At 38.6% G+C, this 14,589-nt stretch overlaps 1 protein-coding gene across 2 annotated transcripts; it reads left to right on the top strand.

Annotated features, from left to right (window-relative positions):
• Window positions 1-1,325: 1,325 nt before the first annotated feature.
• On the top strand, window positions 1,326-8,079 carry LOC128577459 (diphosphoinositol polyphosphate phosphohydrolase 3-beta). 2 transcript variants are annotated; one of them, XM_053579694.1, is made up of 2 exons: window positions 1,326-1,975; window positions 6,419-8,079. In XM_053579694.1, coding segments are annotated over exons 1-2 (495 nt in total). In that variant the 5' UTR covers window positions 1,326-1,481; the 3' UTR covers window positions 6,420-8,079. The 2 variants fall into 2 exon arrangements, with proteins under 2 accessions (XP_053435669.1, XP_053435670.1); XM_053579695.1 differs by lacking the exon at window positions 6,419-8,079 and having other exon boundaries at window positions 1,326-1,977.
• Window positions 8,080-14,589: the final 6,510 nt, after the last annotated feature.

The following is a 14,589-nucleotide window of genomic DNA, read 5'->3' as shown; positions in this document are numbered from 1 at the left end:
TTAAAAATTGGACTGTATATTTCGCCACTATTTTCCATTTACCTTTCAGAATCCATTTTCCCATGATGAAGGGATTATTTCGGTAAAAAAGTAGGTTTTTATGATGTCCCTTGGCTGATGGCAAGAGAGTGTTGGTAAGAGAGAGACAAAGATGCTTAAGTTTCAATAGGATAAGAGGTCAGGGACATCAGAGGTCTTCTCTATAAGGCTACTGCTATCAGATGAGGGGAAGACAAAGAAGAACTAAAAGGGAGAGAGAAGGCTCAAGGTTTTTACATTTTTGGATGGAGGGTGTCATTTCTTGGCCAAGAGGACCGAGAGAGGTGAGACAGTACCGAGTCCCAGGCCACGAGACTTCCCAAATGTAAATGTCAAATATGAAGGGATTTCCATGAACTTGTCTGACCAAACCGCAAGTGGTGTTTACAGATGAAAAAGATACAGAAGGGTGGAGGGCTGTGTGTGGAAGGTGGGGAGCCTTGGGATTCAATACAGGACTAGTTGGGGCAGTTTTCCAGTCGTTAGGTGCATATGAATCAAAGTGCAAATGACTAAAACAAGTAAGTGAGGAGTGTACAGATGAGGAAACTGAGGAGCAGAGAGGATAGGTGAGATGTAAATAAGGGCTTAAGAAAAGTGCTCAGTTACAGGCTGGGTCAAGATGCTTGTCAAAGTGGAGAACCTGTTGAAGAAATAACACCGTGTTATGTGACTCAGTAAAGATTAGGTATGGTGTTGTCAGGAATCCGTTGGCCATTTGGGCACCACGGAGGGCTCCGTGTGATTGAGCCAGAAGTCCTTCATCATGGGGGATGATGATGCCCTTGAGCCTGCTGTGTATAAAAGGATTGTGTGTGTGTTTCCTACGAGATGGTGGGCGGGGGAGGAGAAACATCCGGCAGCGCCATAGCCCCATTTGGCTGAAAGCACAAGTGGAGACAGTCTTGGCCAAAGTCCCGATGTGGTGAATTTCACTCAGAGAAGGAGGTTCCCAGCCCCAGAGGTGCCCAGCGCCTGCGCAGTGGGCCCGAGGCATTGCGCGTTGCGGGAACCGGGAGACCCCCGCCCCCACCCCTCGCCCTTCCCTGTGAACGCGCCAGTGTATGCATGCGCCTCAACTCGCTCAACCCCTGCCTAGCGGCCGAGGGAGCGAGAGAGACGGGTCCCGGAAACGCGGGTGGGGTCCGTGGAGACTCGCGTGCTCGCGGACTCCTAGGTTCCCGGCGGCGGCTTCTCCCCTCAAGCCGGGACCAACAGACTGCCCACAGGGCCAGCTGAGCGCCTTGCTGCCCCCGCCCCGCCCCCGCCTCCGCCCGCGCCCCGCCCCCGCCTCATCTTACCCTGCGCGGCCGGGCTCGCCAGCTAAAGCGCCGCGCTCTCCAGACCCTTCTTCTCGTCCTTTGCTCTTCTCAGCATCTCGCCAGCTCAGGGGCGGTAGCAGCCCGGGAGGCAGCCAGCGGTGGGAGGAAGCGGCTTCAAGGATGAAGTGCAAGCCAAACCAGACGCGCACCTACGACACGGAGGGGTTCAAGAAGCGGGCGGCGTGCCTGTGCTTCCGGAGCGAGCTCGAGGACGAGGTGCTGTTAGTGAGTAGCAGTCGGTACCCCGACCGCTGGATCGTGCCGGGCGGGGGCATGGAGCCCGAGGAGGAGCCGTGCGGTGCGGCGGTCCGAGAGGTGTACGAAGAGGCGGGAGTGAAGGGGAAGTTAGGCCGGCTCCTGGGCGTATTCGAACAGAACCAAGATCGCAAGCACAGAACGTACGTGTTTGTACTGACCGTCACTGAGCTGCTGGAGGATTGGGAAGATTCGGTTAGCATTGGGAGGAAGCGAGAGTGGTTCAAAATCGACGATGCCATCAAGGTTCTCCAGTGCCACAAGCCCGTGCATGCCGAATATCTGGAAAAACTAAAGCTGGGTGGTTCCCCAACCAATGGAAACTCCGTGGCCCCGTCCCTGCCTGATAGCGATCCCTAGTATGTACCGCTCCCGCACAGACTTCTGATTGTCCGCCTGCCTTAGAACGAGCTCTGCCTAGAGCACCTCTCTTGCCATGTGCGGTCTCTCGGGGAGGAGGGAGGCTTCTTTTGTTTCCTTGGCAGACCTCTGAATCACGCTTGCAAACTGTCTCAGTTGCCAGGCACTGTTTTCAGACAATTTGCACGTTTTTCAGATGCTTTCAGAATCGCTTCTTGGTTACACTGTACAATGTTTCCATAAGCTAGAGCCGTTTGGGATTTTGTGCAAGGTGCCTTAACTGTTCACCCTGGTTTTGGGGGGCTGGAGTAGGTAAGCCCTGTGATGTTTTTCTTTTTGTTTAACGTGTCACACATATTTGTGCATGAGTGTGCGTGAGCATATTTGAAGCCAGTCTCGTGGTTTGTTTTGTAGTGGAGGCCTTTAAAGTTTAACCAGCTTGGTTGTGTGGGCATCTCTTACTATTTTCCTCCCTTAAGTTTTTTTTTTTCACAGCGTTCGCCCCTGTCAGGGAGCCCTTCTGTAGTGGGAGTTGATTAAAAGATCAGTTTTTGAATTTAAAACAACTTATGGAATTGTTGGCATCTTGTGCTGTTTCTGCACTCGGCAGTAATTTTACCTTTGGAAGTGTGATCCGATATGCCATTTTCAGAAATTTCTTTGTCTCTTTCTTTGTAGATCATTTGGTTCTCAACAAATTTTCACAACTGGTATGTTTTCACTGCTGACTTGAAATGGTCATTTTCCCATACAGTTTAACAGGGTACTTAACCTTACAGAAGAGATATTTCTGGGGCATTGCTAACCAAACACATCTTGATATTGTACATGTCTTATCAGGGACACGGTGTTCATGGAATGTGATTTAGCATGCTGGACTTCTAACTCCCATTGCCCTTTACTGGACGCCCTAGAAGAATTATGGTTCTCTCAGTTTCAAATTCCTTTTTGAGAGAAAGTTATCTCCCATATTTGAATTTAGTGAGATTCCAGTTAAAGTTCCTTGATTCCCGGTGACCAGACTCTTTTGTGGTGATAACATTTCCACCGAGTGAGCCCTCTTGATACTCAGCTGGTACAGATGTCTCAAACTGTTAGGACACCTGAACAGTCTCTGTTCAAGATGGCAGGTAATTGTTTTGTCTCACAGGACATTTTGTGGGGGTGCCAAATTTAAAGCTCTTAAGGTTGCCTGGATGCTTGATTGAAATCAGGAATCCCATCTAATAATACACTTAAGTCTCTCTTGTGGAACTTACTCTTGTTCCCATGGCCATGTCTGAACTTAGGTAGAAGGGAAGCCTACTTTGAGAAGAGGGTATTGAGGGGTGGTACAGTCATTCTATATATAACACTTAAAGGTTTTTAAAACAAATAATAAATAGTGAGTATGGAAAGTAATGGTTAGTTAAAAAATTTCTTATTACCCAAAGTAACCTGCTTTAGCATAATTATTGCTAAAATTTTAATAACATTACTCTTTTTAAAAAAGTTACTGAATATTTAACTCATGTGCAGCATATGTACATAAGAATGCATAACTCTTAAATTTATAGTCTTTTTTTCCTTCGAGATAGATTCTCATTCTGTCACCCTGGGTCGAGTGCTGTGGCATCATTATAGCTTACAGCAACCTCAAACTCTTGGGCTCAAGCAATCACCCTCCAAAGTAGCTGGGACTATAGGTAACCCTGATGATGCCTGGCTAGTTTTTCTATTTTTGGTAGAGACAGTATCTCAGTCTGGCTCAGGCTGATGAAGAACTCCTGAGCTCAAGCCATCCACTGGCCTTGGCCTTCCAGAGTGCTAGGATTCTAGGTGTGAGCCATGGAGCCTGGCCTTAAATTTATAGTTTAATGAATGTTTACTTACCAAACATACATAAGTAACCATCATCCAGATAAAGAAATTAACATTGCTTATAATCCATTAACCCACTGCATTCCTTGTAATCATTACTCTTAATAGTACAGAATAGTTCTGTTTTTGAACCATATACAGGTATTTTTTTTGTTGCCCCCTTGTGTAGTTCGTGTATTTTACCCTTCAAATCCTTCATTATTTTTCTACATTTCTGTAATTTGACAAATTATTGATATTTTACATGATGCTAAAAAGTGGGTGCTATTACACTTTCTAATGAATTTTTCACTGTTTTGAAAGTCTTTTTACGTGTAGAAGTACAAATAAAGTAGAAGATTTCATTTACAATATATTTTCTGCTCTAATGCTGTCGAAGGAAAGAGTAAACTAGAAAATAAGTGAGGTTTTAAAACTAATGACAGTTTAATCTGAGTTGTATAGTCTGATTAAATATTGCAGTTTTAAAATTATTTTCTAACAAAGTGACATATATTGAATATATGTTTGAAGCACATTTAAAAATTCCAAACAGACTTTACTATTCATTTTGTCTCAAGTAGATCCTAAGGTTCCCCCCAAATAACCTAGTTATTCTAGGAAATTCTGATATTCTATATAAATATTAACATAGCAAGTATACTGTTTTTTATGCAATGGATATTTTTGTAGATCAAACCCCTTCTATATGAAATGCTGTCACATATTTTGGAGGCTTAATTTGTATCTGCTATTATTAGCTATAACAATATATCATCTTATTTGACTCTTAAATTATGTATCTGAGAAAGTAAAAAAATCTACAGTGGTCATACTAACTCGCTCTTCAAAATTGTAAGCCTATAAATATGTTGTGGGTTTTTTACCCCTTTTCTTTTTTTAATTTTTGCCAGGAACATTTATAATAAGTATTGCTGTTTTTCAGGATTGACTGTCAGATTCATTTAAGTAGTTTTTGTAAGATATTCTCTAGCCCAGTCTCATCAGAATAATTATTAACAAAAGCTCCCAGTAGATTCTAGGGTAAAACAGTTGACTAGAGGTAGTATATAGAAAATTTTTGCCACCTCAGTGCTCCAAAAATTAATGCACTGATGAGATTTTTTTTCCTCCTAAGAGTATTAAAAGTCACCTATATATTATTTGCTTTGTGACTGCACTAAAATGTACAGCTAAACTTTACAACCTTTAAAAAAACAAGGAAGAAGAGTACTCTTCATAGACAAGTGAGGTTTGCAGACATGAATCAGAAATTTATTTTCTGTGTGTTTTATAGTAGCTTACATTTTCAGCTGGTCAAGTGTTTTTATTCTTCTGACTATATTAAGAGGAAACAGAGGTTAATATAGATGCATATACTGGAAACATAATTGGTACTATATCTATAATATGAAATTTTTTCAAAAAATTGTGTATGTGCTGATATGTAAAATCTGTTGACCACACTCTACAGAAGCAAACTAAGGAAGGAAATCGTGAGAAAGTAATTCAATTATTCTTTAGATTTGTTTGTGACAGTTGATGTAAAGGGTTTAAATTTCTTTGCATGTTTCACTTGAGAAGGTTAGTATAAGAACACCAATTTGTTTACATTCAGACTATACATATGTTTGGGCAGATTTTTCACCTCCAGGCTTCTCTTGTGGGGGGGATATACTAGGCACTACTAGAAAGAGTTTTTTTTTTTTTTTTAGTTTTCTTTTTTTTAATTTTATTTTATTTTTTATTTTTATTAAACCATAGCTGTGTACATTAGTGTGATTGTGGGGCACCATACACTTGGTTCATAGATCGTTTGACACATTTTCATCACAATAGTTAACATAGCTTTAGAAAGAGTTTTTTAATCAGTATTTTTTTGGTAATTGTCTCCTGGTAAGCTAACAAGTATACTGTATTTAGGACATTTTAAATGTTTATGGGCATACTGTGCTATGGGAAGTAGAAGTTACTATGGTGACTGTACTAAAACATGACATTTTTATGAGATAGAGTTTGATAGGATAGAATCTACATTGAGGGCTTGAAGTTAGACTTAATTCTAGATCTTACTCTAACTTCAGCCAAGTTATTTGTCTGATGCTCAGTTTTTAAAAATCTATAGTAGGAGATAATAAAAATAGATACTTTATAAATATCTCCTATGAGAAGCCTTTCTTGACCACCTGAGTTGGGAGAACTTTTTCTTGTGTCAGGGTTTTTACAATTTATTGTACTTAACGGCCATGCAACTGTAAACTCTTTGGTGGGTGGGAACCAGCCTGAATTATTTCCATGAGCCTGGAGTCCAAAACATAACATTTAGGATTTTTTTTTTTTTTTTTTTAGTCTTAAATGCTCACTTCCATTTTCCCCAAACCTCTGGTATCACTGTTTTCTTGACTTTTTTGTCATGTTACATATTGGCCCGTATCTCTCTTAGCTATTCATCCAAACTCACATTGCACCTGCATTATATGGTTCTGTGAAGTGAAGTGCTTGATGCAGAGTGTTTTATGTGTGTAATAAGTCCTCATTAAATTTGTTAGTCACAGGATTTGTTACTGTAAGTCTGCTAATTTTATGTTGGTTTGTTTTTCCAGATGAACAGCAAATATATTTGGGATTGGTCTAAAAGAATCACTGATACAAACCTAGCGATCAATGGAATTATCAAGTACAGGTGAGCACTTCCGTGTTCCCAAGGAGACAGCTCATCTAGTTTTCCTTCTTCATCTTGGGACACTCCTTCCTTGTCTATTCCACTGGCTCTTGTTCTGGTTGTTGTACTATTGTATGTAAACAGACTCTTAATTCAGCACCTATAGCCTTTTGTTGTGCTTTTTTGATGTATCTGCCTTCTTCATTGGACTATGCTATCTTTGAAAACAAAGACTATTTTTCCTTACTCTTTGCATATTCTGCATTTTAGACACTACTTGAAATATAGTTGGCATTGCTGAAGGTTCTTTGAATCAGTTAATATTTTGTATTCACTGTGTGGCAAAACATTCCCTTCTAATCTGGTGCTAGTATATGCTGTCTTGGCACCATGTATGTGACTTTTGTTTATGAGGTATTTCAGAAACATTTCAAAGCAGTTGTAAGATGTTTGAGGGCAAGCATTATTACTCACATTTCTATGTCATAACCAGACAGTGGTTAGCACAGTTTTAAGATTGCTGTTTTAAGATTAATGTTTTAAGATTATTACTTAGGGCAACGTTTTGTAGAACCAGACCTTCATATAACTACTTTAGTGTTTTTGTACTGTTGATAATTTGCTTAAAATTTTAGTGAAAAAATATCGCTTGCTATAAAGGTAATTATAAAAATAAATTCAAAGAACTCAATATAATACTGTGAGTTTTTATAAAAATAAATTTTGAAATAATAAATTGTTTTTTGCAATTCTCTAACTGCTTCTTACATGTCATCTTAACATCTCTTTGAGGAAAACACTGTTTTTCTCATTTTAGGTTTAATGTTCTGTATTATTTGATGCCATAGCTAACAAAGACTGCACTATAGGTAGTTTTCAAAGTTAATTATGGCAATTAGTTTGCCTAGGTTTCTTTTGCCTCTACCACAGAATCAGTTGGCCACAGTTTTAATCCCTTTTCCAGTACACTCTCCTAGGTCTCCATCCCACCTCGTTTCTGCATGTGAAAATGCAGAGGACTGAAAGAGAGCTAAATTGTTGTCATTTAGAAAAGGCATTTGGAAAAGAGGTTGCTATGAGATAAGAACACAAAATGAAAGATTTAAAAAGAGAGGACTACCTTCATAAGAACAACTTTAAGAGAAAGACAAAGATGTTTAGAGGAAATTTTATGGAGTTTTTCCATGGGGTGGGTGATGTCAGCACTCTTCCCCAGCTCTTTACAAAGTGCCCAAAGTGGATTTAATATGGTAGTTTGATTTCTTTTTTTCTTTTTTCATTATTATAAGGCAATTACATCAGAAATATTTTGGACTCCATTTTAGTGTTACACCCTTCTTCATGGTACCAACAAAATGTATTGATTGTGTTGCTAAATCTTATGTAATTTGAAATAAAAACACATCTTCCCAACTTTTTTTTAATTAAATCATAGCTGTGTACATTAATGCGATCATGGGGCACCATACACTGGTTTTATAGACTGTTTGACACATTTTCATCACACTGGTTAACATAGCCTTCCTGGCATTTTCTTAGTTATTGTGTTAAGACATTTACAGTCTACATTTACTAAGTTTCACATATACCCTTGTAAGATGCACTGCAGGTGTAATCCCACCAATCACCCTCCCTCCCCCCCCCTTCCTTCCTTTTCCCCTTTCCCCCTATTCTTAGGTTATAACTGGGTTATAGCTTTCATGTGAAAGCCATAAATTAGAGATCTAAAAATAGATCTGCCATTCAATCCTATAATTCCTCTACTAGGCATATACCCAGAAGACCAAAAATCACATCATAACAAAGATATTTGTACCAGAATGTTTATTGCAGCCCAATTCATAATTGCTAAGTCATGGAAAAAGCCCAATTGGTTTTTTTTTAGGAGTGATATGATACTTTGGTTATGCATTTTAAAAATTCTTTAAGAAATGTACCAAAAAATTTACCAAAGAAATGATATGCTACTAGCATTTACTTCAAAATAACCTGAGATCGGGTATGTGAATGCATAGATAAAATAAGATTGGCTGTGAATCGATCATTGTTTAAGTGGTGTGATGGATACTGGAAAAGTCATTATATCCTCTCTAAACTTTTGTATATGTTTGAAATTTTCCATAATAAAAATTGAAAAAAAGTATTCTTCAGAATTCACTTGTACGCTCTCTTTCTTTCTAGATTTAACTATAGGATGCTGGTCAGAAGAAAAATCTGCAACCCAGAAAGAAAGACTTATTCTTCTTCTCCAAAAACCTAGCTTTTGTTCCTGAGCTAAACTTACTAGCAGACTGTTCTTCCCTTAGTGAGACTTTTTCCTTAGAAACCCCCCAGTGCAAAAATATTTCAGCCTCAGCAGTATGTCATAAATGACCAGAAAACTTTAAACCCTAGTGGTGGACATAAGTTTAGGTTCCAGATGGGACAACACTCCTCATTCTACAAAAAAAAAAAAAAAAAATTACAAAAAAATTTACAAAAAAAAAAAAAAAGCACTGAACTTTTCTGTTTACAAAATTAATACATTTTAATTTTAGAAAATTGAAAAAAAAACAACACATGATCCCTGTAGCCAAAGATAACCAAGTTTGAATATATAGACTTAGCCAAAAAGGATATACACTTTAAGAAAGGAAAAAACTACATTACAGTTGTAATAATACATACCAATGATGTTTGCTATCTCCTATATTGTATCTTGTGTCTCTTGTAATTGCAGAAGTCAAATGTGACTTGAGTATTGCAATTTTAATACAGATTTTTCCTTTCTTAAAATGTGTATACATTATTTGGCACCCTCTGCATGTGTGTGCACATACACAATTTCTAGTCTTTTTTTCTTGTAAATATGAACATATGTTACTCAAACAATAGTGGCACAGGTGAGAACTATTCAGGAGAATATTTCAAAAAATCCATGACCTTTCATATGCCATACAGACACCTTACTGTTCGTTAGAAGTTTTTAGGCTAATGCTCAGGGCATTATGGAATTTGTGCTGCTTCTGCCTTGCACAAGTGCAGAAAGCATAGCAGAAAACTTGGGTCTGAAATCCAGACTAAGTTCTACTCATTGAGTCCTGGTGTGGGGTGGTATAGACCTGCTTTGTTTTGTTTTTTGTTTTTGTTTACTAATTCCCACAGAAACTTTTCACTCACTAAATACCAAGGCTGGGGGTGAGGCACTCAGAGAGGGTGCTGTTCTTAAAGTCACACAATTGCAATGTATTGGCTAGAAGTAGTCCTGCTGTTAATTTATGTGTTTCCTAGAAAGTTACCTGTGTCCTCTCTAGATCCTCAGCAAGCTACCACATCAGTGTTTCTCTTGTGGGATCTAACTGCCATAAGGTTGCTGGTCCTCTGAGAACAGTGGTTTCCAACTGGTAAAAGGCTACCAACACCCTGGACTCAAAGAAGGGAATTCTCTCCCCTTTTTACTTTTCTGCCCCATATTGTGCCTTCAGTCTTCCATAATTTCCTATAGTACAATGATAACTGAAGATTACAAGATTGTGTGATGGAAATATAAGACAAGGAACACAATTTACAATTGCTGCATAGTGTGGATGAATCAGATCCTTTCTAGGTTCCATTGCTAAACTAGTTCCCTAACATAAGCTTGACTCCAAATGGCCTAGAGAAATCCTTCTATGCCTCAACCCCTATCACTACCAAAAGCCAAGAATCTGCAGTTTCAAATTATGGACACCATGATTCCCATACCCATGAAGAAGGGAAAACTGTCCATCAGTGCAATTTCCAAATAGCACTTGAAGTATCTCACATTAACATTCCCAGAATCAAGGATACATATCTGAAATAAAATTAATCAAAGGGCTAGAATGCAGTGGGTTGATGATGCAAGTTCAGTTTTATCTTACCTCAAAGCTTATGCTCTTTAGGTTAAGATGAAAAGAAGAACAAGACATTATGAGATTATATTTTATAGTGAATTCAATGCTCCTTCTCTTTCTGGGATGATAAACATGGGGTACCAAAAAGCCTATACATCGTCCAAGAAAATCCTTCAACATTGTGCCCTGTATAAGCCTTCAAAACAATGTGAAGAAGCAAACCAAGACCTCTGGGAGTTTAGACTTCTTTGGGACAAGTGCTGAAGGGATAGAGGGCTCAGGGCAAAGTAGGTAACAATTCTCTTTTCCTTTTGTCTATTCATTTAAACTTAGACCTCATTTCTTGGATGTTAGAAGAGATAAATAGTATACTGCAGCCATTCTTAGATGGTTCTAGTGGTGGCACCACGCTCTCTAATGGACATTTTAAGAATTAGCTCAGTACTGATATATTCATTATTTTTTAATTTTAACACTATTTTATATAAGTTACTTTGTTAGCTTTCAACGTCAGATGGGGGTGGGGAAAGGAGATCCCATTGTTCCCAATTTAGGTGAGAAAAATTGAGGCTCAGCAAGGTTAAGTAAGATGATTTAGGTCACTTCCAATAAGGAACAGAATTGGGATTAGATACCAGCTATGCAGAATGCTGTTGCCAATACCCTCCCCCTCACCACAGACACATCTGCTCTTTCCACAAAAACAAAAAAATAGAGTAACTATAAGATAGTGGATGTGTTAATTTGCTTCATTATAGTAACCATTTCACTATCTTTATCCCATAACATATATACCTTAAATGTTATACAATAAAATCTATTATTTATGTATTTTATAGAGCCTTTGTTTTATTATCATAACATTTATTTTTAAAACATAAAAATACACTGATATATTCTGTTTAGAGTAAGGAAATATTTCCCAGAAACACCTGCTATCTGAAACTATTTATGATTACTTTTTTCTAATTCTGAATTAAATCTTACTATAATTGATATATTAGGAGCCTTTATAATGTTTCAATCAATACAATTTTGAGTTTGATAAACTGTGTTTTTTCATCCATCTTTATTCTGTGAAATAAATAGTAAAGTGTTTTCATTTATCTAGTGTCTCCATCCTTATAACTGAGCTTTAACTGTGATAAAGTTATTCAGAATTTTAGGTCAAGAATTCTGCTACCTATAGGGAAATATGGGTTAAACTAATCAGACATGGCTTCTGTCTTCATGCTCTCAGTGCACTAAGGAGACATAATAAAACAAGCAATTCCAAGAAAATGTACTAAGAATAGCAGAACCTCTGTAAGTTGACCACCCTAAGAACTGTAATATACTGGTCAACATACAGAAGTAGTCAATATAAGAAACTAGGTTTACTGTATTGGTATGTATATGTGGTGCATGTCCGGTCTGTGAAAATTAGATCAACTTAATTAAGTAGGTTGTCATTTTAGGGAAGTAGCCAACTATTGAGGTTCTCCTGTAGTATTTTTTTTTTTGACGCAGTCTCACTCTGTTGCTTGAGCTAGAGTACAATGTCATTATTGCCCACTGTAACCTCAAACTCCTATGCTCAAGCGATCCTCCTGCCTCAACCTCCCAAGTAGCTGGGTCTAGTGGCATATACCACCACTCCTGGCTAATTTTTCTATTTCTTTCTTTTTTTTTTTTTTTTTAGAGAGATGGGGTCTCACTCTTGCTTAGGCTGCTATTGAACTCCTGGCTTCAAACCATCCTCCTATCTTTTCTTCCCAAAGTGCTAGGATTATAGGTATGAGCTACCATGCCAAGCATAAGTATTTTTTTTTTTATGATAGGAGGGAGGGATTCAGTTTGCTCTGCTAGCTCAGAGTAAGGGGAATTAACCTAATTGGGGGGAGGCGTTAAAGAGAAAGCTTCTTGGAGGAAATGTCTTATACTTTAATAACTGAAAGCTAAATAGAACTTAGCCAGGAGAAATAGCAAAAGGGTATATCCGAGACAGGGAAGAACAGGTATGGGAGCCAGATAAAGTATAGTTCTTTCAGGAACAGGAACTTGTTCATTATGTCTAGAATGTAGTCTAAGAGTATAAAGATGAAGGAATTTTTTAGAGAAGAAGCTGGAGTAAGAAAAAGCTACATTGTAAAGGGTCTGATATAACTGGTTCATGTATTTGAATAGAGGAGACATGACATATGAATTTGAAAAGTGGAAAACTGTTTGAAAGGGAGCTAAGAGGAGGCTATGGTAATAGTCTAGGTGAGATATGATGGTGACCTGAACTAGGGTGGTTGCCATGTTGATAGAAGTGTAGAAGTGGACACGTTTAAGAAATACGTGGTGTACTAAGGAGCATGAGTTGATTAATTGGGTGTTGGAGATAAGAGGTGGATGTCATGAATATATTTAAAGATATTTGGCTGGAACAACAGAGTTGATAGTGGAATTCCCTTAGATGGAATTTAACAAAAGAAAAACATAAGTTATGCAGGCCTGAGAAGAAGGTGAGGTTAGTTTTATAAATGTTAGTATTTGGTATCTAATGAGCATTAACTTGGAGACAATGTCCAAAAGGCCAGAGTTAGACATGCAGCCTAGGAAAGGATGAGCTGGAGATGAAGAGTTTGGACTCATTAGTGGATGGTCAGTAGGTGAAGAGGTGGATATGCACAAAGTCATCCAGGAGAGGGTGTGGAGAGAGGACAATGAAGGTCTCTCTGACTATTGTCAACATTTAAAGACTGTCAGATAGTTATATGAGGATCTTGGTGGATGCACTCCCCAGAGTGAAAGGGGTGGTCTTGCAAAAAATGGCAGGAAAATACCTAATTCCACAATTTCCTAGTATCAGTTAAAGATAAATCCTGTAAGTTCTCTTGCTAACAGGGCCCCTGCCTACCTCACAGGAGTTGTGTTATACACAGCTTCTGAAAAGAACTGAAGAGATGGAAAGGAAATGTAAATCCTTCTCTTTCAAAACTGTTTTTGAGAATCTGCTTTTACAGAGATCCCAAGTAAACAGCAGGAGAATAAGGGCAGAGTTACATCTCCTGTGATAATCCTGTCTCCAAAGAAAGCCAGAAGAGCCAACTCTTAGACTTTGACATCTTGCTGCTACATAGTCGTTTCATACAGCCACTTGTCAACTGACAGAAATTACTATTTTTTTCTTTTTTCTTTCTCTTTGTTTCCCTTAAAGTCTGTAAGCCACTTGGCCTCAGTGCTGGCATCTCACCTCTCTTTGAGATGCCATGCCATCTCTCTGTTCTCTTTTCTCCCTTCCTTTTTCACTCTCTCACTCTCCTTTTTCACTCTTTTTTGCCTCTCTCACTTCTCACTGCCTCTCCTTCTAAGAAGATAAAATAAATTTTATATTTTTATATCCTAATCTTTGTCTGGGAGAAATGTTTCACCTCCCATGCTGTGAACATGGATAAACACCATTATTTGGTGATAACTGTATACACACACACATATGTATGTGTATACACTTAGCCTTTAGAAATTGTCATATGGGCATACAGCAAATGAATAAACATTTGTTTAAGAAAATCTACTAAATCTAGCAAAAACAGAATTTTTGACATTTGAGGTCACAGATAACCTGTTCCATCTCTCCCAGCTCCATATGACAACCTGTACTCCACACCCCTACTATGTGCAGATGTACCCAAGAATATGGGGGCTCCTACTTCTCAGTTTCTAGTCTAGGAGAAGACAACTAGTGCCTCTTCTTCCTCCACAGCCCCATGTTGCAGAAGTGCTATTTCAGGCAAATGTGGGCTAGAGGACTAGCTCCCAATTGTTGGGTGAGACCTCTGCCTCAGGGGAGACAGGCCAAGAACAGTGGGATCCCAATATCCCTTATCCTATTCATTTGTAGGGTAAAGTTTCTACATGGGGAGGGCAAGCTGAAATGTCTGGGGGACCACTAGTTCCTACTAGTAGAGCAGGATTTTCCTGCAGAAGAATTGGCCTACTATACCAACTCTAGGCTCAGGTAAAGCCTAGAGTTTCTGTCCAGGTGGAAAGGCAGACCATAATGACTAAGCACAGTCCTAAAGAGACTGAATTTATTTGGAACAAAACCTGGAGAAATTCATGCCTAATGTCATTGTTGAAAACAATAGCAATCTTAATGATGAGCAATTAAGAAGGGTTTAGTGGCTCCAAACTGCTAAAAGCAACAAGGGAACAAAGCTATAAAACAGTTAAACTAACATATATCTAATGACTACTCAACAACAAAATAACACATTCCTCTCCAGTACTT

This window comes from Nycticebus coucang, chromosome X, assembly GCF_027406575.1.
Source record: "Nycticebus coucang isolate mNycCou1 chromosome X, mNycCou1.pri, whole genome shotgun sequence".
NCBI lineage: Eukaryota > Metazoa > Chordata > Mammalia > Primates > Lorisidae > Nycticebus > Nycticebus coucang.
This window is presented reverse-complemented; position numbering and strand designations above follow the sequence as displayed.